This window comes from Dermacentor albipictus, chromosome 3 (genome assembly GCF_038994185.2).
Source record: "Dermacentor albipictus isolate Rhodes 1998 colony chromosome 3, USDA_Dalb.pri_finalv2, whole genome shotgun sequence".
Taxonomy (NCBI): domain Eukaryota; kingdom Metazoa; phylum Arthropoda; class Arachnida; order Ixodida; family Ixodidae; genus Dermacentor; species Dermacentor albipictus.
In genome coordinates this window covers 8,462,344-8,489,397 of record NC_091823.1, presented here as the reverse complement: position 1 = coordinate 8,489,397, position 27,054 = coordinate 8,462,344, and the positions used below count along the sequence as shown (strand labels likewise).

At 48.4% G+C, this 27,054-nt stretch overlaps 1 protein-coding gene across 8 annotated transcripts in view; it reads left to right on the top strand.

Annotated features, from left to right (window-relative positions):
- gig (TSC complex subunit tuberin) overlaps positions 1 to 27,054 on the top strand; it is a 118,379-nt gene that overhangs the window by 65,390 nt on the left and 25,935 nt on the right. For all 8 annotated transcript variants that reach the window (XR_011512626.1, XR_011512625.1, XM_070535029.1 and 5 more), the window contains 3 exons: positions 2,474 to 2,768; positions 16,574 to 16,712; positions 17,961 to 18,111. Coding sequence is in view for 6 of the 8 variants with exons in the window: in XM_070535029.1 (XP_070391130.1) it covers positions 2,474 to 2,768; positions 16,574 to 16,712; positions 17,961 to 18,111 (585 nt within the window). In the remaining 2 variants the exon portion in view is untranslated. The remainder of the gene's footprint in view (positions 1 to 2,473; positions 2,769 to 16,573; positions 16,713 to 17,960; positions 18,112 to 27,054) is intronic.

Genomic DNA, 27,054 nt, shown 5'->3' with positions numbered 1-27,054 from the left:
GCAGCACTGCTAGGTGGCACTGAGTGTTTTTACAGAAATGCGAAAAAGGACTCCCGCTGCAGTACACACTTCGTACATAATTCGTTTCGTCAGTGAATATACGTTGTGTATATTAATTCAATGCTAAATGCGTTACCGTCTTCAGTCATCGTGAGATAGGTTCCATTGAAATTTTTATTCTCTGCTCATGCCCGAGTCCGTCCTGCCTGGCATGCACACCACTCTGTGCTAGCGTTGGCAGCTGTGCTAGCCTTGGAACCACTGATTAGCACGGCTGAGGGCAGTGCTGATGGCGCTTCTGCTACAGGGTTCCTTCTCAAGAAAGCAGGGTAGGCAGCAAATTAATCAATGTGCGGTCCTGTTCATGCGGCATCGTGGTGGAGGAGGGAGTGCTGCACTAAGGTATTCTCTACGACAGGAGATGTAACACTGGCTTGTAGCGGTGCTTCACTGAAGGCAGGTTTCAGCTGTTCGAGAGCAGTGGTGTGGGGCTCACTCCTGACATTGACAATGTAGGTCATGTCACAGTGCTCGGGAACAGGGAAGGGCCTGAGATAGTAAGGATTGAGGGCAAGACGGAGAGGTGCATTGCCTAGGAAATGTCATTGCTAGCATTCTGTCCTAGCGCTCTGTCTGGTTCCAACTTTTTTTCGGCAGTCCTTTAGCGCTAGTAACTATGTCTCAGCAAATGTCACTGCTAATGTACAGGCGTTAAGACTGACTAGGATGGGTCTGTCTCCAAGCTCCAAGTTGAAAAGGCATTCCGAAGATTCTTGATGTAGTGAGGAGCGGCAGGGGATGGTGCCATTGCTGTGAAGAAGTTGCAGGGAAAGTGTGGTGGGGTGCTGTAGACCAGCTGCATGCTGGAACAGTTGAAATGGGATTTCAGTGTAAGGTCTATGCGGAGGAAAGTTTGCGGAAGGTGCTCCACCTACTGTGACAGTGTGCCATGTGGGATAGGCACTTATTTGATGTGCCTGGGTGTGCATTTCGCAAGTAAGTTGGTTTAAGGAAGTTAAGCACTGGTGTGGCAACGGGTCGTCCCAAGCTTGGGCAGATGCTCATTGAAGAGGGCCGACTCGAATTGCTGTCTGTGGTCAGTTATGATTGTTGAGGGTCAACTGAAACGCCCTACTTAAGTCATGCCAAATGCTGCGGCAACTGGCACTTTCAGAGGAAGGCGTGGCTTCCAACCACTTGGTGAACTAACTAGTCGATGCACATAAGCAGATAGCAGAAGCTTTGGCACGCAGGAAGAGGGCCCACAATGTCTAGGCGAATCATGGCAAACTGGCCACTGAGTTGCAGGAACCGTTGTGCAGGAGGAACTGTTTATTGTGGCACCTTAACATGCTGACACTCTGTGCATGCATGAACCCAGTCGTGCATGCCAGCATTCATGTGCACCCAAACGAAGTGTGAAGAAATGAGGTGCTGTATGGCACAAACACTAAGATGGGCCAGGTGATGGAAAGTGTGGAAATTTTGCTGGTGCAGAGCAATGGGAATGTATGGTTGAGGAGTGCCAGTTGATGTATCCACAGTGGTGCCTACAGCGGTGACTATAGTGGCGCCTTCGATGTTGATATCCTTGAGCTTTAGCGACGTTGACAGTGACAGGGCAGTGCAGGCATGAGGGCCAGAGTTGCAGACACCATAGTTTGTTTGGGAAAGACACCATTCTTCTGGCTGGTATGTGGGTGTAGACGGTGCTCAATGGCTGGCAGTGCTGAGCTAGTCCTTGCTGGTGTGCTGGTTAGGTTGTCTGTGGTCACCAATTATGTGGCAGCTGAGTGGCAACGGGCCACCACGGTTATTAGTATTAATTTTTTTGGCACGCCATAATATTTTGGTGGTTAGTCAAGCTTTCTAGCTTCTGGGCATAAGCCGCCCTACTTTTGCCTGTGCACAAAAATCGAAAGGCACCTGAAAGGAACGCACTTTTGAAATTCGAGAGGACATCAAGTGAAATGCAATGGCTGCCTTAGCAGCAGTTCCCAAGGAGAAGTTGCCGGACTGTTTCAGGAAGTGGAAAGAGCGTGTGACTCAGTATGTGGAAGCGGTAGTGAACTGCTTTTAAGGGAATTAGGATGATGAAAACACCAATTGATGCTTCTATTTTTTCAGGAGCATGATTGGGTACTTTTCAGACAGGCCTTGTGTGTGGGTGTGTGTGTGTGTGTGTGTGTGTGTGTGTGTGTATATATATATATATATATATATATATATATATATATATATATATATATATATATACACATTAATACATTGTGTAGCTGCAAAAATAAAATGGGTAGTTTGAAGTAGTGTTGTGCTTGCATCGCTACTACCTTCCACTGAATTTCATCTTGTCATTCTGCAGATTTTACTCGTGGATTCAGTGTTGGTCGCCTATTGAGCGGGTCGTGCATTTCATAAATGATGTGGTACTGTTGCAACTGAGCAGTGCATCTGAGCTCTGAATGGTGTGCAGAACCTGCGTGCCCAGCTGGAGCTCGGAGATGAGGAGAGACGAGACCCTGCAGTGATGAAGCTACAGGAGGAGTTGCTGGCCACTCTGGGTGACCTCGTGGCCCAGTGCAGCTTTGGCAGCTGCGGGGCACAGCCACGGCGCTCGGGTGCAGCAATGTTTCTGCTAGAGCAAGGCCGTGCACAGAGCTGGCTCCTGCCCGGACACCGACTGGTCACCATCACCACCAGTGGCTGTGCAGGCCGTCCAGCACGCCTGAGTCTCTGTGATCGTTGTGCACTCTTCTGTCAAGAACCAGGTACCACCACTATCTATCTTGTCCTACCCTTACAAACTTTACTCTCCTGCAGCGTGACAGTGCTGGCAGCTGAAAGCAACAGTCTTGTCAGATGCGAAACAGAAGTACTTGGAGTTTCAGCACATGCTTTTAAACTCATAAAGTGCCATTCCGGTTGGAACAGGGCTGACTCACAACCAAGGTATCATTCGATAGTGATGACAATTATGAATGGTAAGAGGATGGGCACTGAAGAGCTTTAACTCAGAAGTTGCCAGCAGAATTTTCTTGTGAAGATGCAGTGGTGTGCAACTGTTGTAGGCTGCAAGCAAAACTTCATGTGCCTGCTGGTTTCTGTGAAATTGTCGGCACAACCTCTGTTTATGAAATAAAGAAAAAAAGACTGTATAAGGTAGTTCACATAAATTTGAAAGAAATGTTAAGAGTATGTTACAGTATCGTGTTCGTTCATGGCTGCGTCCAATCACTGCTCTTCTCCACTACTTGTGTCTTTGTGTGGTGGGATACCCAGGGAAATCATGTGTTGTTTTCTCTGCACCGTGCCCACCACTGTGTGCTGCCAACTAGTGCATCAGTGTGCAGTATTACGAGTTCTAGGAAGTGCCTAGTGTTAAGCAGGATGATTCACTTTTCATTTCAAGTCATTAGCCATTAGAATTTGAGACAAGCAAGAAGCACATCCAGAATCTAAAGCATAAAGATGGAGTGCATGAATAACTTCTACGAACAAAGTAAAATATTTTGTGACTTGAAAGTAATGTGCATTCAATTTTAACTGCGATGAATAATAGGAATTGTCATGTTTAACCCTTTCAGTGTCATTGACATACTGGTATGTTTCTGCGTTTCTGTCCCGCCATGTCACTGACGTACCTGTACTTTCTCCACTCTGTCCATTCGCATAGGCACAGTAACATGAAGTTGTTGGTGAGCTTCGAGGTGGTTCTGCCATCTATTGTATATTTCTAGAAACATATCTCCTCTGTCTGGGTTTTCTCAGCCTAGGTTTCTTTTTTAGCATGTGTGGAACGCACCTCTACGTGGGCATGGTTGCGCACGTGTCTGAAAATAGGAGGTGTGGCTTCTGGACTTTGTGAACTGCTATGACGGCAATTCTCCATTCAGATATTCACACTGTGGCCCAAAGCCACCACTCTTGTGTGCTTCTGCCATCTGTCGTATGTTTACACAGTATTTTTTCTCATTTTTTAAAAATCTCCCACTATCTTCACTACTGCGCACCTCCTTTCCAGTGACGAGGGTGTTCCTCTCAGTGGTGTGCTTTTTCGAGGATGGCTCTGCCCTGTGTTGTATCTCTTTCATCTGTTCCTCTCTGTTTCATCTGTTGCTCTCTTTCTTGGTGCTCTTTGGCCATCCCTGGATCTTGTGCCAATAAACTCCATATATCATCATATTGAGCAGAGCTCAATTTTACTGACTTAGTTATATCAAGGTTTAACTATACTTGCAAATGTCAACAGTGCTGAGCGACACTTGATCGAAGCGGCACTATAGGTACTACCGGTGGCTTGAAAGTTATACTGTAGAAGGAGAGGACTTACAGAGTCGCCATCTGTCGGAAGCGCCTCCCTTGCATAGTTTGAAGGATCACGCGGCACGTTCCTTATAGGTTTGGCTTATGGCGCTCAATAAAAACACCACGCGGCAGCCCTCCTGGACATTTCTGTAAGTACTCTCAAAACGACTGAAGTTTCTTACTGTCGAAATAATAATCTTGGACAAACTGAAAGTACAGAATCATTTACAGACGCTATCTGTTTACCAAATACGTACAGTGAACGCCACTGTGTGCGGTTGCCACGATGGAGTCTCCCAAACCGGCTTCTTGCGTGAAAGGTAGGCAATCGCTGAGAGTAAACTATGTGAAATATGTTCTCATAGTGGGCTCTCTGTATAACCAAATGGATCATAACAGAATGAAGCCTCAATGCAGCGATCACATGGGTTCGCAGCGACCGGCTGCACGTCTGCATGCATGTCCGCGCACAGTGTTTTGCTTTCGCTGCGAGCGCGTTGTCGCACCATGTCGTGAGCTTTAGGCCGCAGAATATGAGCATTTGACAGTACACAAGCAACCGTAGTTGCTTGGATGCTATCGGAGCTGTTCAAAAATAATTTCGTTATAGAGATTTCGACACCTGCGGCGACTGTGAGCTGCGGTCACAACGATTCAATCTTTTTTTCTAAATTCTTGGTTGTTTCAATATTATTTCTCAAGTTGCATTGCACTGTATATTTATCGGTATTCTGAGCGTGTGATTTTCCGCTGCTTCTTTTTCGTAATCCAGTGCTTTAATTCATAACACAAACACGACCACATGCCATGCCTTTTTTTAATGTGCTTCTTGTCACCCCCTTCCATTCCAGTGAACTTGTCAGCATATAGCATCACCAAGTTCATAGACCAAACCGTCATGACGTTAGCTGGGCAGCGAGCATGGGCGAGTGTCTCACTGCACGTTTTCTGCTACTAACTGAACATCGCAGTCCCGGTATCTGTCGTGTCCGCTGCTGGAGCAGTGATGCGAGGCCTTGTTTTCCTCGGATTGGCCTGCAGTGTCCCGAGTCGCAGGAAAGTCATAGGACGGGTCATGCGCGCCAGTTCGCTCGCTGTACCAGACCAATGCGCGTCTGTTTCTCTCAAGTTCAACCCCGTTGTCTGTCAACACCCAATAAGACCGAGGCCACATGGCTGGACTCAACACTTTTGCTGGAATTTTGCTGTCTTTTATCCACAACCGGTTTCCTGGGGCGAGTAGCAGTAGCTGCGTTACCGCATCGCAACGGTCGTAGTCGAGTTTTTGCTTTTTCCGCACTGTCTTGTTTTTGTATCGGAGGCTCCTGAGACCACTCGTCATTCACAGCACTAGCTTTTTTGGGTGCATGGGAAGCATAGAGCGCAACCGTCGGCTCAACAATAGCTGGGCTGGGCTTGTACTCAACGGACCTGGGGAGTCCCTATAAGCTAGGAGGGCCAGGTAAGGGTGAACCGATTTTTCCAACATCCGTTTTACCGTCTGCACTGTACGTACGGCCGCTCCATTTGACTGCAGGTGCCTGGGGCTGGACGTGACGTGATGGAAGCCATAACTTGTCGCAAACAATGCATATTCTGCGGAAGCGAATTGAGGACTGTTGTCTGTTACGACAAGTTCTGGAATCCCGTGCCTATCAAATATACTCTTGATTTGCACAATAACTGCCGCCGAGTTCATGGAAGATAAAAGGGCAAGCTCTGGATAGCGCGAAAAATAGTCTACGACCACAAGGTACGATTTACTGTGCAAATAAAAAAGGTCAGCTCCTACCTTCAGCCAAGGCAAGGAGGGGGACTCTGACGGCATCATGGGCTCGGCATTTTGAACGCGCAGTCTCGCGCGCTCTTGACACCTGTTTACCAGAGCTCCTAGCTCGGCGCTGAGACTGGGCCACCACACAGATTCGCGGGCCCTTGCGCGGCATTTCACAATGCCCTGGTGACCAACATGCAATGAACAAAGTATTTCCCTTCATAAATTCTGAGGCACCACGAGACGAGACCCATGCAGAAGCACACCGTCGCATATTGTAAGGTTTGCTCTCTCAGACCAGTAAGGGCACATTCACACCGGCGACTTGAGGAGGTCGCGCGACCAAGTTGGTCGCTTTGCGACCAGTCGCAAATGGTCGCAAACGGTCGCCTTTCTCGAAAAGCGACCATTTTGGGCGAGTCGCTCTCTGCGCGATTTTTCAGTCGCGCGACCGTGGTCGCAAAACTGATAAACCAATCAGCGGCACACCGGAAGTGATCTTTCGTGTGTCTACATCCGGCCTCCTCCGGCGTCGCATTCAAATTCCGCGTAGATTCCGAGAGTTCTCGCTGAGAACGATAATCTCCGGGATTGCGACTTGCGGGTCGCGCTCAGCCGGGCTTGCCGGTGTGAACATCAATCGCCTTCGGTCGCTTTTTGATTGCGAGTCGCAAACGGTCGCGCGACCTCCTCAAGTCGCCGGTGTGAATGTGCCCTAAGGGCTTAGTCAACTGGTCGCTTTAGTGCGATGTGGCCAGCCCTGCTTACAATACAACCGAAGTTGTTGGCAGGTTGAGTCTTTTTCTTGCGCGAACTTTATTTTGTTCCAATGGGCTGAAAATTTCAGTTCACTGGTACAGCCTTGTGCATGGCTCAATACTTCACTGCAATCTAGCTCCCCTACCTCTACATCTGTTTCTGTGCAAGGTGCCCGAGAAAGGGCGTCGGCGGTGCCAATCTGCTTTCCTGGGACATAGAAGACTGAAAAGCAATATCGCATGAGCCTCAATTGGAATCTTTGTATTCTAGGGGGAAGCACATCAAAGAGTGAGTGACCGAGTAGCGATACGAGCAGTTTGGGATCAATCTCAAATTGAAATTCCAACCCTATAAAAACCCTTTCAACCTTTCTGCTGTTCATGTCAGCGTAAGCGCTTCCTTTTCTATCTGCACGTACCGTTGTTCTATTGGTGTTAATGAACGAGAGTGATATGCAACCGGCCACCTTTCCCTATCTGATTGCACTTGCATGAGCACACAGCCGAGACCGAATGACGACGTGTCGGCGGACACAATAGTGCACAGCTTAGGGTCGAGTTTTGCAATGCATTGTGCCGAGGTGATCAATTCTTTCAGAGACTTGAACGATTTTTGCTGGAGGCAGGCCCCAGTGCCACTCACGGCCTTTCAAGAGAAGACTATGGAGCGGTGCTGACATGTCGGCTAGGTTGTTCACAAACCTTGCCAGATAGTTTATCATGCCCATAAACCTGCAGACATCAGCAACACTTGATGGCATAGCCATTTCGTTTATGGCTCGAACTTTCTTGGAATCCAGCGTGATTCCCGACGCATCGACCACATAGCCTAAAAATGCTACTCTGCTGACACAAAAAGAACATTTTGCCTGATAGAGTGTTACCCCCTGCTGCAACCAACCTTTTGAGCACTGCGTGCTGCCGTTCATCATGTTCACGCTTCGTAGCTCCGTAAACCAGAACGTCGTCCATAAGGTTCAGTACTCCTTCAAGGCCATCTAAGATTTCCGCACTTCGCTTTTGAAAGTATTCCGGGGCCAAGGTGATACCGAACGGCAGTCGCTGGCAGCAGTACCTACCAAACGGGGTGATAAATGTTGTTAGCTTTTGACTTTCTTTCGCCAATTTAACCTGTTGAAATCATGAATTGGCATCTAATTTTGAAAAGTATGTGGCCCCCGCTAATTGCCCAAGTGCGTCGTCTACGGTTGGCAAGACAAACCGTTCACGTAGGATGCTCTTGTTCAGCTGGGTTAGATCCACACAGATTCGAACTTCCCCACTTGGTTTGACTACTGGCACCATTCCTGCACACCATGTAGTCGGGCCATCTACCTTACGAATGACTTTGCTTTTGACCATTTTGGCCAACTGTAATTTGATAGGGTTCTTTAACGGGATGGGTACCGCTGCAGCATGAAAATTCCAAAGGGGACCGTGCCCTCTTTCATGCGAATGGTGTATTTGTATGACATCATGCCCAGTCCAGAGAAGAGCTGTGGATACATGTGCTCGTACTATTTATCGTCAACCACATCAAGAAATTTGACTACACCAAGTGCTTCAATGGCTGGGAGCCCTAACAGGACACACTGCAGTGACTCTACAATGTACAGTGTTTGTCACATTGTTTTGCCTTTCCAAACAGTATCTGCTGAAAAACAACCATTCACTTCGAGGCGCTCATTTGCAGCGCTTCTCAATACCGCTTGTGACGTGTCTATACGAGGCATTACACCGGCGAAATTGGTTGGAACAACAGTGACTTCTGCTCCTGAATCAATATTTGCACTTACGCGTACACCATTGATAGACACTTCCGCATATCTGGCATTTGAGCCGTTGAGTGCCCCAAGAAAAAAGTTTTGTCCGTTGCCTTCTAGTATGGACACGTCCACCTGGTTGTTTTCTGTTCTCTTGTGACACACCACGGCAAAATGTCCCTTGATTCCACAGTGGTCACACCGCACTGAACGTGCAGGGCACCGGGCTCTCGGGTGGCTTGACCGTCCGCAGAACTGGCACTCTCGTGGTTGCCGCTGTCCCAGCGACCACCCCTGGAGCGACTGCCGTTGTTGGGCTGTGGCACCAGCCTCCCAGTTGCTGGACGGCTTCCTCGTTGCTCGTTGGACCATGTTAACTTCGCCTGCATTCGTCTTGGTGTCAGGAGTGGGGTATAAATCTTGCTCGCGTTTGTGCTTGCTGCATACCTGCGTTGTAGCCGATGGCTGTTTTCCGGTTCTAAGTTTCTCGAGCCAAGCGTCACGCAGCTTCTTGTCCTGCGGCTACATGTGAACAAGGCTGACACTGGGCTCCGTTGCGTACATCTGGCACTATGGCATCGAACAGTAGCCTACCATGCTGCATGCCTCCAAAGGCAGACCCGCCGTGGTTGCTCAGTGGCTATGGTGTTGGGCTGCTGAGCACGAGATCGCGGGATCGAATCCCGGCCACGGCGGCCGCATCTCGATGGGGGCGAAATGCGAAAACACCCGTGTGCTTAGATTTAGGTGCACGTTAAAGAACCCCAGGTGGTCAAAATTTCCGGAGTCCTCCACTACGGCGTGCCTCATAATCAGAAAGTGGTTTTGGCACGTAAAACCCCATAATTATTTATTATTATTATCCAAAGGCAGCCACTACCTATTATAGTGCTTTAAGTGTTGCACAGCAGACACCCATGGTGGGAGAGCCTCACCACTTAATCAGAACCGCAGCACAGGTGGGACTTCAAACTTTTGTTTTCAGCTCGCTTCGGCGCTTCTGAAGCAGTCGATGTGGCCGCTGTGTCCACGTGATCCCTCATGCCACGTCACGCCAACGGTGTTGCCAGCTTTTCCAGTGGTGGAGCTTGCCCCCAATACGGAACAAGTGTGGAAGACCATGAACAGGTCAAACCTTAGTTTGATGAACTTGACATTCTATAAGAATTCTTGCTGAATCAAGGTTTTTATGGCTTAGCAGTGGAAATGCCTTTATATGTTCCTATAAAAGCTGTGCTGATTATCATATTGTAAAAGGGTGTCTTTAGTTGTGACTTCAATAAAAATTAGAGCAATTATTATCTGCTTGGAGTGTCCAAGCTCAGTCTGTGCAATTGCATCATGTGTAAAGTTGTGACCACATTGCTGCATCATAAGCAGAGTCCTATGTTTGCAGCGCAGTAAAATATTGTTACGGGGATGGAGTAATTTCTCAGAGGCCGATGAAACTGCGGAGCTCTTTCATAGTGGTAGGCTTTGGGAACGCAGTAACAGCACGCAGCTTCTTGGGATCCGAGCGAATGCCCTCCATTGACACGGCATGGCCTAAAATTGTGAGCTGACGAACAGCAAATCGACACTTCTTCAGGTTAAGTTGCAACCCAGCGTTGGTCAAGCAAGTGAGTACGTGCTGGAGGCAGAGCAGGTGCGTTGCGAAATCAGGGGCAAATGCCACAATGTCATCAAGATAGCAAAGACAGATTTTTCATTTGAGACCACGCAGAACAGTATCCATCATTCTTTCGAACTTAGCATGTGCGTTGCAAAGTCCGAAAGGCATTACAGTGAATTCATACAAGCCGTCAGGGGTGGCGGTTTTCGGGCGATCGAGCTCTGCCATCGGAACCTGCCAGTAGCCTGAAAGCAAATCCAGCGAAGAAAAGAACTTGGCTCTCGCAAACAGTCCAGAGCATCATCGATGCGTGGTAATAGGTAGACGTCCTTCAGTGTGATCTTGTTTAGCTGTCGAAAATCAACACAGAAGCGGATGAAACCGTCTTTCTTTGTGACGAGTACCACGGGAGAGGTCCGTGGGCTCTGCGAAGGTTGAATCACGCCTTGACGGAGCATGTCATCGACCTGGTCTGCAATGATGAGACGTTCCGTTGCGGACACGCAATATGGTCTTTGTTAGTGGTGAGTGAGAGCCAGTGTCGATGTGATGCTCGACTGTCGATGCACGGCCAAGAGATGTTTGCACAACATCAAAAGAACGGCAGAAGTGCTGAAGGATTGCGAGAAGTTGAGATCGCTGCGAATGTGTCAGATCTTTGGTGATGAATGGGCTGAACACACCAGTCCATGTTGAGTCGGGGATGGAGAGGGCACTGAGTTCATGGACAGCAGAAGAAGGCACTTTATCGAGGACGGAGACAATTTGTGTTGAATCAACCGACTCGTTGTAACCAAGGCATTCGGGCCGGAGAAGTGATAGCAGCGATGAAAGATGATTGTAAATGGGCATTGTGCTGACACTGGCAGCAAGGTCAAGAGCTGCAAAAGGCAAAGGGGGCGCTTTTCGGGTAACAAAGTGATGAGAGGGCATGAAGAAGACCGTCCTGACGGATATAGTACTACACGAGACTAGTATGGATGCTGAAGAACACGGGGGAATACAGGTGTCTTTTTTCACGACACTTTTAGCGGCAGGATGGGCATTGACCAAGGCCAGGTCACCAAGATGGGAAAGTTCAATCTCAGACCGAGCACATTTGATGATGGCATTCTGGCGTGAGAGAAAATCCCATCCTAGAATAACAGCGTGGGAGCACGATGAAAGAACTATGAACGCTATTGTGTATAAAACGTCCTGTATGGTCACATGGGCTGTACAAGAAGCGGTAGGGCGAATGGGTTGAGCACTTGCCGTTCGAAGCGACAATCCAGACAGAGACGTCATCACTTTACGAAGCGGGCGGCAAAATCTGGTATCCATAACCGAAATAGCAGCACAGGTATCGACGAGGGCGACTAGCAACATCTTCGATAAACAGATCGATGACATTGGCAGGTAAAGGAGGAGGACTTCGGCATGTCGACACTTGCGCAGTTCTTGCCTTGAAAACTGCGTTGTCTAGTTTCCCTCTTCGTTAGAGACGGGTCGGCGACGTGGGGAGGGTGACCGGAGGCGTTTGAAGCGAGGACGGCAATCAGTCTGGGAGCGAGCTGGTGATGGGTCGAAGTGGTCGAAATGCACCTTACGGACTAAGGCGCATTTGGATCATGCGGCACATAGGGTGCTCTTCGATCGTCATCGAACGCCTGCGACCGATGGCAGCAGAACCTTGCAACATGACTGCGATACCTACATGCTTTGCATGTAGGGTGATTGTCCGGTGTACGCCACGGGTTAGCGACGGCAGTGGTGGCCCAATGGACGGGAGGGTGAGGGCGATGCACAGGCTGCTGAAAGCGACGTATGGGCACACTGTGAGGCACCATTGCACCAACCATAGCATAAGGGACCGGTGTAGCCACGGCATCCTGCTGGTGAACAGCTGGCAGCGCTTCCGCGACCTCTTCATGGATCACGTTACAGAGATGAGACGGCAAAATGCTGGCGGACTCTTGAGTGACGGACACCAGAGATAGATGTCGTGTGACTTCTTCGCGGACAAAATCCTTGATTTGGGTTATCAGGGAGGCTTGTTCGGTGCCGGTGGTCAAGCTGCAGAGTGATGCTGCATTCAGTGTGGGATGTTGCCTTGTTAGACCTCACTGCTTACGTAATTCATCATAGCTCTGGCAGAAGCTGATAACATCGCCAACAGTGCGTGGGTCCTTGGCCAGAAGTATCTGGAGCACGTCATCATCTATTCCCTTCATGATATGCTTGATCTTTTCCTCTTGCGTCATGGCAACATTCACGCGCCTGCACAAATTGAGAATGTCTTCTGTCTCGCCCGAGAATGTCTCACCCGTGTCCTGTGCGCATGTACGCAAACGCTGCTCGGATTGGAGTTTCCTGACGGCGGGTCGGACGAATACTTCTGTAATCGACCTCTTGAACGCCGACTACGTTCAGATATCCCTCTCATGATTTCTGAACCAGAGACTGGCCATGCCCGCGAGGTAGAATGATACGTAAGCCAGCTTGTCCGAGTCATTCCATTTATTGCGAACGCTCACCCGTTCGTAGGACGACAGCCACTCTTCAATGTCGTTGTCGTTGGTTCCGCTGTAGATGGGAGGCTCCCGCTGGCGAACGGTGCCAGCGCAAGGGACGAGTGACAATGGAAGAGTCTGCTGGTCGGCGTCCGGTATGGCAGGGCAGAGGGTAGCGTCCGAGAACGGAGTTCCAGGATGGTAGCGTGGAACGTTACGCTGCATGGCTCCACCACTTATAAACGAGATCTATTGAGGTTCGTAGCGACCGCCGGTTCTAGCATGCACCGAGCACAGTCCCCTAGCTCGAGCCTCTGACGTGCGCTTGATGCTGCTGACTCTGCGCTCACGTTCGTTATCTTCCTTACAGAACCAATAAAGAGAAAGGCGAGGCACAATGGCATGGATGGATAGATGTTATGAGTGTCCCCTTTGGCACGGGGCGGTGGGTTGCACCACTAAGCTCTTGCTATTATACTGCCTAATATCCTACCTAGCTAAAGAAGAAGAAAAAAAAAACACTATGAACTTCCGCAACCAAATTTTCTGACCCCCTACAGGCGCCGTGCACGCCGACGGACGCGCCACTGGTGGCGGCCTTGCGCAGAACATGCAGGAGAGGAGCCTGGCGCGCGCCGTAGTTGTGTCGTTGATCATGCTTCTCTGTCTTATTCACGTTTTCAGAGCAAGATAGGCAACACCATTCGCACGTGTGGGGTGGCCAAAGCTTCAGGGAATGTCGAAGAAGAATTGTTGCAGGGTGGGGAGCTCAAATACCGGTGAAAACGTGCCGGCAATACGGTTCTAATCATTCCCGGCAAAGCCTCATCAGCGGGAGCAACGGTAGCAAAAATGGATTGTCGCTTCCAAGGGAAATTTTTTGTTCTCATCCTTTCCTTTGTCTCGTCGGTGTTTTTTTCCACTCGATCATAGTTAGACGCGTGAGCAACGAAGTTCGTCTGCAGTGCAGCATGAGGTGTAAATGCATTTCGCTAAAGTTCGGAATGCTGTTTGCCGCTTATTGTTTTCCGATTCTTTACCGTGTTGCGCTAGCTAGGCAGCACGACTGCACGAGCGCATTGCGTTGTATCTTAAAGCTACTGAAGTTTGCAAGAACTGAAATTGTTGGTTTCATGTGGCGCGGTAAATCCTCGCACCAGCTGTCGCGCACTTCATGTATTTACATCTATTTTATGCGTGGCTTCGCACATGTTTAACTGTTGCTAGTTGCTCCATGTTTTCACTGTGAAGTTTTCACCCTGCCTTGTTTGTAAAGGGTATAAATCACGCTGTGTCTTATCGGAATGAGATACCAAGGAAGTGCTTCTTTAACAGCTTTATTCTCATCGCCCGAGGGCATCTTAGATATTGTTTGCGTTTTTGGAAATGTGTTTAGAAAATAGGTAGTTCAGGGCGACAATTGCTAATAGCTGCTGCATATGGTATTTTTCTTCCGTTTCTTGCTGAAAAGTCCGCGTCCCGTTTGGGAAGTCATCACACCTCGATGCTGCCTGAGCAAACTTAACACGCTGAGTGATTTGTTTCTTTCACAACGTAGTCCCTTCTTGCATGTGGGTTTTGTACTCAACTTAATTCTTTCTTATACTTAGGCTGCAGACAACTAAACCGGGCCTAGCCGCCAGCGCTCATCTAGTTTCACTGGCGCTGCTCTGCCTTTAAATATATCATGTCGCACCTCTCTCTAGTAATATAAAAAAGTACTGAAAAGTTAGTAAGTCTTTAGCTTTGTACGTTTCCAAGCAGCTCCCTTGGGGAACTTAAAATTGCACAAACTGCAGCGGGAACGGTAGTTCATTGGCATATGCAGCAGAATTGCATCGGCAGTACAGCACTAACACGCGCTTATATTAACCCGTGTGTTTGGTGACTTCATTGGCTAGTGTATGCGTTCCCATCAATAAATTGGCAATTGCTCTTCTTGAGGCGACTTTGACTGCAGTTATTGGGCTATGTCACATGTATTCATCGGCAGAAAAATCACAACGGCATATGCAGAGATTGCACCGTGCGGATTTGTTTGATATAAGTCTGCACTAACGATGGGTGCTTATTACTCAGGTACAGAAGCAGCATTGCGGCAATGGTAGAATAAAAAAAAAGACCATCGAGAGATCACATCACTCAACAAAATTTATCGGCTAGTCAACATGAGCTCCACATCATGTAAATGGGGTTCATGGCGTTTGTCTGCGCGACACACCTTGCACGTATGTGGACCATGTTGTCCCAAGCACCGGTAACATCGTGTTCATATTCGCTCGCACAGAGGTCAGCATCTTCCCTACAGCTGTCACCGCAGAAGAAGCAGCCTGGCACCCGAACAAAGGAGAAATCGCAGCCGCGAACTTCAGCCATCCTTGCTGCAAAGGGTTGTCGTCTGCTACTGCTCCCGCGTGTACTGTTGGAAGCGTCTGCTAGGTGGCTTTCAGTGGCGCCTCTATAGGTGGTGCACGAGGCGTATTGCGAACTTTCCTTTTGTACGTCTGCTTTTTGTCGTTTCCCTACTTCCACCAATCTTACAATCGCCTCTTACTAATCTCTATTGCGGACATGTTTACTTTTCCCTTGCTCTCGCTGAACCCAAGGGCTTCAAGCAGGCCAGTGGTGCCTAAATCGACCGCGGGGCAGGTGTCTTCACATTCTAATAAAACATGCTCCATTGTTTCCCTAACTTTACCGCAGCAAGCACATGCTTCTTCTTCCTTCTTATATCTCGCTTTATAGATGCGTATTCTAAGGCATCCTGATCTCGCTTCGAAAAGTAATGAGCCTCCCTTTGAGTTATCGTAAATTGTTTCTTTCCTGATTTTATTTTTTCCTCTTAATTAGTTACTCATGGCAGGTGTATTTTCCATTGCCACCACCCATAAGATTATTTCAGCCTCTCTGACTTTCCGCTTGACATTCTTTGTTGCTGTGCTGCCCACTCTACAGGCTGCATACGTGCTGGTAAGCTTCCTAGTTCTTTTGTACGTGGATAATGTGGATAAGTGTGGCCATCTAGTGGAAAAAATTGCAACTAGGCACAATTTGATGATTGTAGTCATCATCGGTTCTATGTGTGAGGCATTTTTGTTCATGTACATTGGTACAAATACTCATGACGACTATACTCAACAGCAGTAGGGAAAGGGTTAATTGCCACTTTAAGAGGATATGGAACCGCATGGAGCACTTTTTGCACATAAAAATATGTCGCACACAGTAAAGCACTTCCTGGTGCTAGAGGCAAGCACATCTTGAACCAATGCCATTGCAAGCAGGAGCTTTGTACATCTGCTCTGTTCAGCTTGTTTCACGTTTACAAGCATGTTTCGGCCACAAACCACTTTCGAACATGTTACAAGTCATTGAGCTTTTCTTGGTCTGGTCACTACTAAATTTTCATCGGAAGCTTTTGGAAACAAAGCACCGTGCTGTACCTTAGTTGTGAAAATACCTTCCTCGTTAGAAATGTCAGAAATTATTATTTGTCATATCTTACTCGTTGCAGTGCTAAGCTTAAGTTCGGGTGTCACCCTGCTGTGGTGCGTGGTGCGCCTCATATACGCCTTGGGTTGTGAGAAGGCTAGTCAATCCTGCACCCATTGTTTGTTTATTTGGGAAAGAACATGCGAGCATGTTGGCTTGCCGATGCTGGCAATGCTGAATTGCACCCCAAAAAGTGTCCCATCACCACAGTGGCATTGCAAGCGGGGGCCAGACCAGTCATGGGTGTTGCGAAGAGAATGCCCTGATGCAGATTGCAAATTTGACTCTTAGCTGCACTGTACTTTTTCAGCTTTGCATTTCCTGGCATTGCAATTTTGACACGCTTGCAAATTCTTCTCTTGGTGCTGTCTCTATAGCACTTGTGCATGGAGCGGAGATGAGTATGCAGCAGCAGCAGCAGCAGCGACGACGACATCAGTCGGAAGCTGCGGGTCGCGCATCTGGGTTGCGTCACCTGCCAGTAACTCAAGATGACCTCAGCCTTGAGCGTCGCGGGTGAGTTTAGCTTCCTGGCCTTGCGTTCATCCAACTACACAATACCAAAATTTCAGTTAGTCAGCAAAAAGCCAAACAGAAAGCACAAAACAAAAGTCTATTTTTACATGTTGGAATACATGCCATTAAGAGCTCTCAAGGTGTGTGCATGTCCTCTGTACTGGCATGTGTACAGCCCAGTCATATCTCTTTATGTACTTAAGTGAATCAATGTTCAGTTCATTTTGTTCTAAGGTTGGTAGAGAAACACTGCAGGAGGAATCTTTCTTCTTGGTTTTGCCATGAATTTCCCAGTGTAATTCCCTAATGGCTCCCTAAAAAAGAAAAACAAGAGGAGAGACAACCGAGCAAAAGCAGGATTTAGCCATTTCTTCAGCTTGAACTCGCTTACTGTGAGACCAGTTACTCCCTTGACCACCCACAGTGCCTGAAACATTGTGCAGAACTTCTGTAATTATGTGCTGAGTTCCCCAATTGTATTCAACAGTAGTAACGATGACAAGACAGTGATAGCAATGACTATAATGGTGGTGTCGTGACAATACTTCATTGAGTGACATATAAGACAGCGAAGGGCAATTCTTGCAATAGGAATAGAATGACTGTTGTGCTGAAAGCCATGCTATGAACGACTGCTACATTGGAAATAGCTGGGCTGCATGCATGTATCGAAACAAGGCCACACGTAAGCTTTCAACAAAATTTAATACTGAAGATTAGCTCATCGAGCTCCCAGCTGCACATTACTGCAGGGGCTTAAGTTGCAGTGCTGGCCAAAGTTGTGCTTTTCTATGTCATGCAGTGAGGATGAATCTGAGCATTAGAAGGTGCCCAGATGATGACATGATAATGACAGTAGTATAACAAAAATGATAGACTTGTACATAGACACAGTAAATCCAGTTTCGTACTGTTTAACTTTTGTCGGGGTGAAATTCTAGAAGGCAGTTACATTTTATTTCATGTAGAGTTGACACATTTTAATCATGATTTCCCTTGCATGAGGATTAGTTAAACTTTAGACAATTGCTGGTAACATGGTTAGGTGTGTGCAGCTTCCCCCAAGCACGTGAAACGCATCAGCTCAGTTTTATGGCAGCTCAGTTCCTTTTGCTCAGATTGTTGCCATCTAATGGAGACAGCCAAAGCATTGATCGTGACAAACTGCAAGCAGGAGTGGCCATTTGTTCCTTGAACTTCCCTGGCATTAGAATTGCGATGAATTAATTGATCCATTTATTCATTCAGAGGTGGTGGCCGAGCAGGGTTGGTGCTACGTCACGTGTGTGGTTGTTGGTGTTGTGGCTGGGCTGAGGTGCTGGTGCGACGGCCCACAGGCAACAGTGCCTGGCTGCTGCGTCTGCAGAATGACCTGTTTCCCCGGGCGGCCACCAGCACTGTGAGTTCTCTTCTCTGAACATGTGTGTAAAGGGACAGAACAGAGTACTATCACATGCTGCAATGGCCAAGTGGGTGTGGCATTCCGTTGCCAAATGAAAGGTTGGAGTTTTAACTTTTCTGCTGCTACACCATGACGGGGACACAGCACAAAAATGCCATTGTCGTTGGAATTCTTTAGCACGAAGTGGAAACCCGAGTCTATCCCTTCGTAGAAGCTGGCAGGTCATTTATGGCAGAGTAACAGCGTTCACACAGTACTAACCTACGGTGCCAATACAGTGACGTTAAGAACTGTGCAGTGATCAATGGAATAGAAGAACTTGCAGTTCCGCCCGAAAGGCGAAGCACCGATTGTGATAGCAAATTAGTAGATAGCTGTATGAAGTACGGATTGTAGATTTATTGACCGTATAAACTTGTAAACATTTGTTTGCAAACCAAATTAACAGTAATAGAATATGTAAGCATGACTCAACGAAGACATAGAAAGAAACAGGCACACAGACAGCACTGTCTTTGTGTGTCTGCTTCTTTCTACATCCTTGTTCAGTCGCGCTTACACATTCTATCACGGATTCAAACTAACTAGCCTGCCAACATGTTTAAACTAAATTAACCAGCACTGTGTCACATGTGCACAGCTAAACATAAACACATCTTGCTTGATGAGCATGGAAACTCGCTGTCAAAATTCTGGAGTGAGGAATCGCGGCAGCAGCAAGTGAATTGACCTTCATGCATCTCTCGCTTCAATGAGAACGAAACATCGAAAGTATACCGCATATGAAGTTACCAGCACTATACGCACTCTACAAACATGGCAGATCGCTTGAAAGATGAGGCTCACACCGGCGCGCACTTTGGTCATGTCGCAGATTGCTTTCAAGACACATGAGCACCGGCAACACGTCCCTATGGTGCCCACCAAAGGTGTCTATTATGGTGTCCGTGATTCGCATGGCCGACGCCGTAGTAGACACCACGGTTGTCTCCACTCTGTAGGGAGTGGCGGGCAAGGAGGACATCGAGGCACCCTAGCAGCCGCTGGAGAATGCCCCTCCTCCCTCGCCTGACCCCCCCCCTCCCCCCCGCCTCACGCGCCACGGGAGAGGGCATGCATCTGGGCGGTGTTACTTGCTCGCATACGCGAGATTGAACCGCGTTTACCGGCTCACCCTCACACGCTTTCACTCATACGGAACCTTACGGCGATGCCGATGGCAGAAATGTGTCTGGAGTGTCCATATAATTGCAACTGCAATAAAATGATAGGTGTAACATCAAGAGACAGGATTGGTAAGCAACTGGGCATAGTTGATATTATAAGGTTCAGACGAAGAGGCAGAATTGTGCAGAGTGAGTTTCAAGGGAAGGAGTGTCACAGCAGTGGGTTATGAGGCGTAGAGATGTGGAGAGATGAGCTATCGCCGCAAAACCTATTGCGATAAGCATCTTTACCTATCTGTTTTGCAGCGCGTGGTGCGTAGTGCCATTGGTAGCATACTGCACGCATTTAGTATAGACGATAATCCAAACTTGCTGCTGTTCCCTGCTGTAGGCAACGTGACGTGGGTATTGCGCTTCTCTTTGGCGGCATCCAGCGTTGCCCACCAGCTTGATTGCGTTTTGGTTTCCCGTTGCCCTCTTAAAACACTACGTAATAGGAAAACAACAAAATGCATCTCGGGCCGCTAGAGCTACAACAATTCGCGCGACATTTCGCATTACGTAGATATCAACAATAGTTGAGTGTGTCAGTTTTTTAGTTATTCTGATCTACGTTTTCCCGGTTTGTATGTTTTTTCTCGCAGTTTTTCCCAAAATGTATCAATGAGGTTCTACTGTAAATGAAAATTTTCCGCAGATGCAGATGGTCAAGTGGTTGAATTACAAGTGGCTGCTTGCGAACACACCTTTCAAATATCACGCTACTCGACCAAGAGCAATTGCCAAAGCAAAACAGCGTCATGTTCCACATAAAATATGTTCGATAAGATCCTATCACGGCCTGCGCACTCTATGCTTTGGATGCAAGGGTGCGAATGCCGTCTTCCCCTGCGGGCAAAAGGAAAAGGGTGGGGGGCAGCGATCTCACGGTAATGTGATCAATCGCACGCGAGGGTATGGGGGGGTGGGGGGGGAGTGGGAGGCAGGTTGGTGCTCTTCTCCTTTTCTAGCACGGCCTTGGCTGCACATGGCTGAGTGCATATGTAGTCCACATGCTCTGTTTTAGAGGTATCTGCCGCGTGTGCATAGAGTGGGTGCGCCAGAGATGGCATGGCATCATGTGCGCTGTCTTCCCACGTGTTTAGTACTAGAGGTTGTGTAATCTCAAGGAGACTCATTGAAGTGAGAGGCAGACTAAGCATTCACTCCCTGCTGTTGGTGCCTTTCTCAAGTGTCAGCCTACTGCGGGCGACACTGCAGCTGTAGGGGCGGAGTGGGCACGAAAGCCAGGCTGGCTTCGCTTCGTAACACTGATGTGAAGTTATCGTCAGCTTGGCAGGAAACTGACTGTCAAAAAGTTTCCGACTCGCAATGGGGAAACAATCAGAATACTAGAAAACAGCGCACAACAATGAGACTAATTAAGAGAATAGCTAAAAAACAATCCGGTACGACTAGTCGAGGCTTTTGTCATTAGCCGTATAGTATATGTAACCCCCTATCTAAATCTCCAAGTAGTAGAGAAGACAAAAATCGAAGGCATCATTAGATGCTCATTCAAACATGCCATAGGATTGCCAATAAACACATTGAATGACAGGCTCCTAGCTTAGGTGTCCACAACATGCTGGGAAGAACTCGTAGAAGCCTATACGATAGTGCCACACGCTTATGCCACACGCTTGGGCCACTTGCTCCCAGAAGAAGACGAGGATGGGCTGGCTCACAAGCTCGCACCCTGGTCTTGTGTCCCTTCGACGACTTGGACTTTAACTGCCTCTTTCAGAAGTCGCCTGCCAATTAAATGTGACATGCTTCTGGTGGAGGTGTGGGGTATTCTCGACCATACAACAGACCCTTCCTAGCAGCAGGAACGCTAGACCGATGCCGGAGCTCACGCCAGTACACCGCGCCAGCCGGAGAATCCAGGAATTGGCCCCTGAGTTTGAGCCTTTACCTGTGAGAACGGCAATGTCGGCAGGTATGGATACTACCCTGGAACTAACCCTGCGACGGCTGCTCTGGTACCTCATCATTACACGCAGCAAAAAACATGCGTGCCAAGTCCCTTCCACGGCGAACTTCTTGAAGACGTGGAAGACTGGCTGGCAGACTTCGAGCACGTACCGGAGTTCATTGGATGGGACGACTAAGTGAAGCTCCGAAACACCCACTTCAGCCTTTTAGATGGTGCTTGCACGTGGTTCCAGACCCACGAAGATGTCCTGACATCATGGTGTGAGCTCTATCGCAGCCTCTTGGACACCTACGCCAGCTCCAATCGCCGGGAACGAGCAGAATGGACCCTCCAGTCTCGCATTCAGAAACCTAATGAGAGTGTGGCTATGTACATGGAAGACATGGTTCGTCTCGTCAGGCGAGCTGACCCTACCATGTCTGAAAACAAGAAGCTGCATCACTTGATGCGAGGCATGAAAGAGCAGCTTTTTGGTGGACTCGTTCGTAGCCCGCCCAAAACGGTTGCAGAGTTTCTCACTGAAGCAGTCACCATTGGGAAGGCCCTGCACCAGCGCTCGCACAAGTACGATCGGCAAGTGAATCTCTCCTCTGCTACCAGTGGACTAGGAGCTCTCGCAACTCACGTCAAGTCACTTCATGAGATTATTCAATCGATAGTCTGCGGCAGCTGCATCAGGTGCAGCAGCCTTCAGCTAAAATAATAGCTAGCATTGTGCGTGATAAAGTGCAGCATGCACTCAGCATACCACGTTGCGAAGCAGCACTTCAGGCCGCTCCACCACTTCAGGTGTTCACAACTTCGACTGAACCACGACACACAACATACGCTGACGTTTGAAGAGGCAGCATCCCATCTCCGGCGACACCTCCTACCGTGAGCGAATACCAGCGTGCGACTTATGCCGATACATTCGGCCAATCTATCCCTGCATCAGCGCCGCTACGTACCGTTACCCCATATGCCATGTTTCAATCAATGCAGGCAGTTCCTTATTTTGGAGAGACTCGATCAGCGGTACGTAAATCTGACATTTGACGCATGCCCAACCAACAACCGCTCAGTTACCATTGTGGTGAGGTGGGTCATGTCTACCGAGAGTGCCAGTACCGCCGCCTTGGACTCCAGGGCTTTCCTATTAGCTCACCCTGACCCTATTTCAGACAACGGGCAGCTGAGATTGAGGATTTTATTGCCCAACTCGGCGGGCCACCATCATCAAGGCGCCAGTCGCGATCGCTGTCGCCACGACCATCCTATTGGAGAGGTACAAGTCGGATGTCGCAAGGACGATCTCAGAGCCTTCGCCTGGAAAACTAACGTCAGCGACTTTTAGAGGCAAGGCCGCTGACACTCGGTTTGTGCAAGACCTCCAATCGATGCGACCTCAGACGGACGGAGACTTGCCGACACCGGTGTCTGAGGCTGGAGACAACTTTTCAATGAACATACCTGTGCTGATAGACGGTTGAACTGTTACTGCTTTAATAGACACTGGCCCTGACTACTCGATTATCAGCGGAAAACTGGCAAGTAGTTTAAAGAAAGTTGTTACGCCTTGGACAGGGACGCACATGTGGACAGCTGGCAGACATGTCAAACCACTCAATGTGTGCGCTTCTAGTGTACAAATTCAAAATTCTATGTCTCTGCTAAGTTCCCTTGTTCTCTGAGAATGCTCCCATGAATTCATACTTGGAATAAACTTTCTTCAAGAGTATGGCGCCATCATCAACCTCCACCAACGCTGTATTTCGTTCTCTACAAAGAAAGTGACGACATGAGATGCCTACCGCCACAGAGCTGTTCTTCGAATTTCCGATGACAGCATCACGATACCACCTCATGTTATTGTAATGATTCTGGTAACATCTGAGGGCACATGCAAAGGCGAAGTACTTGCAGAGTGCAACATCTCGCTTCTATTTACCCTCGGAATCGGCGTGGCTCGAGGAATCATTGACGTTAGGGATGGCCAAGCTGATGTCTTGATCACTAACTTCACAAATGAGCTCCGACACCTCTTCCGTGGCGCTGCGGTCGCTTATGCTGAAGCCTTGGAGGATATCATTGAGTGTTTCGCTTGTGGAGAAAGTGGCAGTGATGAAGTAAGCATTATAAATATCGACATTAACAATGAGCTGTCAGAGGACAATAAGGAGGCACTGCGAGGACTGTTGTGTGAATTCAAGGACTGCTTCACTCGATCGTCTAAAGTCAGTCAGATGCCAATCACACGACAAAAGATAATTGCTTACGACGATGCACGTCCTTTTCACCAGCAGCCGTATCGTGTTTCGCAGAAATTACGCGAAGCAATTCAACAACAAGTCAAGGAAACGATTTACGATGGTGTCATCCAACCTTCAAGGAGTGAGTGGTCATCACCGGTTCTCCTGATAAAGAAGGACGGCACTCCCCACTTCTCTGTTGATTACAGAAAACTGAACAATGTCACAAGGAAAGACTTCTATTCATTGCCGCACGTAGATGACTCTCTCAACCGGCTACGGCGAATCAAGTATTTTTCCTCCCTTGACTCGAAAAGTGGGTACTGGCAGATTGAGGTAGAGCGCGACCGGGAGAAAACAGCCTTTGTCACCTCGGATGGACTTTACAAGTTCCGAGTACTTCCGTTCAGGTTGTGCTCTGCTCCGGCAACTTTCCACCAGATGATGGACTGTGCTAGCCGACCTAAAATGACAAACCTGTCTCGTCTGCCTGGATGATGTGGTCATATTTTCAGACAGCTTCTCCGGACATCTTAAGCAATTGCGGCAAGTGCTCGAGGCAATCTGATCAGCCAACCTCACTTTAAAGCCTCAGAAATGTCACTTCGGTTATGAAGAACAGAAGTTCCTTGGGCATGTTGTGAGCGCGGAAGGCGTCTGCCCCGATCCCAAGAAAACTTCTGCTGTAGCTGCTTTCCTGACTCCTACCCACAAGAAAAGCGTTCAATGTTTCCTGGAACTGTGCGCATACTACCGCCACTTTATATGCAATTTTTCTAAAATAGATGAACCACTTACTCGTCTCACTAGAGATGACATGCCGTTCATCTGGAGCTCTGAACAGGAAGTGGTTTTCACTGAGCTTTGACACCGCCTGGCATCGCCTTCAGTTCTTGGGCATTTTGATGAGAAAGCCGAAACGAAAATTCATACCGATGCCAGTAACATCGATCTGAGTGCGGTGCTCATACAGCGGCAAGAGAACGGCGAAAGGGCCATAGCTTATGCCAGTTGCACCCTATTGCGACCTGAGTCCAATTAGACTACCATGGAGAAAGAGTGTCTTGCTGTCGTATGGGCACTTACAAAGTTCCGACCTTACCTCTATGGTCGCCCATTCTGTGTTGTGACGGATCATCACTCCTTATGCTGGCTGGCTAACCTAAGAGACCCTTCTGGACGACTGGCACGGTGGAGCTTGTGCCTGCAGGAATACAACATGACCATCGTGTACAAGTCAGGCCGCACACACGAAGATACTGACACATTGTCGCGTGCGCCTGTTGAACCTGATGATCAACATGCCGGGGATGGCAGCGCTTTTCTCAGCGCCATAAGCGAGGAAGATGTATCTGCACGGCAGTGAGCAGATAGTGAATTGTGACCTTTTATTGAACACCTAGAAGGCCGCAACGTACGTCTGCCCCGACAAATTGCTTGCAGATTGTCGTTGTTCATTGTTTTCTTTGCCACAGGGAATCTTATACAAGAAGAATTCTGCTGCCAGCAACAAAACCTATCTTTTGGTCGTACCAGTAGAGCTTCGTGATGAAATCCTGTTCGCATACCATGACGAGCTTGGGTCCGGCCACTTGGGTTTCACTCAAACCTTTGCTCGGGCACGGAAATCGTACTACTGGCCGAAGCTCACCAATTGTGTTAAATGATATGTCCAAGCCTGCTGTGAATGCCAACGCCGAAAGTCACCCAATGTGAAACCTACGGGATTACTGAATCCTATTGAGCCGCCTCGAGGGCCTTTTGATCAAGTCAGTATGAACCTCCTAGGCCCGTTTCCGTTGTCTACTTCCGGAAACGAGTGGATCATCATCGCCACAGACTATTTAACCCGCTATGCTGAAACAAGGACTCTTCCTAAAGGCAGAGCTTATGAGGTTGCAGAGTTTTCCGTACAGAACATCGTACTACATCATGGCGCCCCAACCTGTGTCATAACAGATCGAGGGGCAGTGTTTACGGCTAGACTGCTTGAAGAAGTTTTTCAACTGAGTTACACCACGCACCGAAAGATGACTGTCTATCATCTGCAAACAAATGGCTTGACAGAAAGGCTTAAAAAAACGATGACTGACATGCTGTCGATGTACATAGATGTGCAGCATAAGATGTGGGATGAAGTACTACCGTTCGTCACGTTTGTATACAATACCGCTACGCAAGAGCACATACGCTTCATGCCGTTTTCTCTTGTTTACAGTCGTGAAGTTCAAACGGTGTTAGAAGCCATGTTACCATGTGACAAATCTGACATTCTTGATGAAGACGCTGAGAGTGTTGTGCAATGTGCGAAGGAAGCACGCCAACTGGCTCACGTAAACATCAGGAAACAGCAGTGTATTTATGTGCGACACTACAACCTCCGCTGGCCACAAGTTGACTACCAACCGGGTGACCAAGTGTTAATTTGGACTCCTGTCTGCCGTAAATGCCTTTCAGAAAAACTTCTTAGTCGGTACTTTGACCCCTACAAAGTGCTTCAGTGAGTGAGTGACCTCAATTATGAACTTGTTCTGGATGGCACCTAGCCAGCGCGCCGCCGACAACCGTGGCCCGAGATTATGCGCATTGTGCAGTTAAAACCATATCGCACACCATAACAATCACTGTGTTCAATCACAATCACTGTGTTCAATCACAATAGACCATTGCATTTGTCCTGGGATCAGTCTTTCTGCCCGTCAACAATTTGTTTAGCATCGAGTCGATGCTCGTCTGGGAGGAGGGGTAATGCCACATGCTTGCGCCCTGCGCTTGGGCCACTTGCTCCCAAAAGATGAGGATGGGCTGGCTCCTGAGCTCGTGCCTTGGTCTTTTGTTGGTGCTGTGCTGCCCTTTCAACAACTCAGACTTTAACCACCTCTTTTAGATGTCACCTGTCAATTAAACATGACAGTAGCACACTACGAAAGACTCACACAAACCCCTACTGGCAGACACATAGTACTTAACAAACCTAGAATAACATATGCATGGCAGTATGGCACTAAAGTAGACATTCCCCATGACACAAGGAAGCAGCTTATTATCCCACCACTACCTAAAAACATGCATCCCGAACACCACAGGGAAAGGCGGGAGGAAGGGGCAAGGGCTATACAGAGGAGATTCCAACTCTCTCAGGACATGGTGTACGTCAATGCAGCAGAGTACACGACTAATCAGAATATGTCTATCATTGCAGTGAACTTGGAACGTGATCCTAAGGTCAGCGAATGTAATAAAACGAGCAGAGCCAAGGTGGCGGAGGAATCGGCCATTGCTCTCGCAATGGCTGCCACACCGGCCACAATAATAGTCAGCAATTTTAAATTACGCAAAAAGGTGCATTTTGCCGAAATCACAATGAATCATGGCAAACTTCCACGGCCAGCAGGTTGTCCATATCATCTGGGCACTTACGCACCCCTCCCTCCCTGGCAACGAGGTGGCCGACACCGTGTCTCGAGGACTCGCAAGCCGAGCCACCAGGGTGCCACAGCTGGGGCTGACAGGGGACTGGATATTGACTACAGGGAGATAACTAAACATTACAGATTGGGGAGGG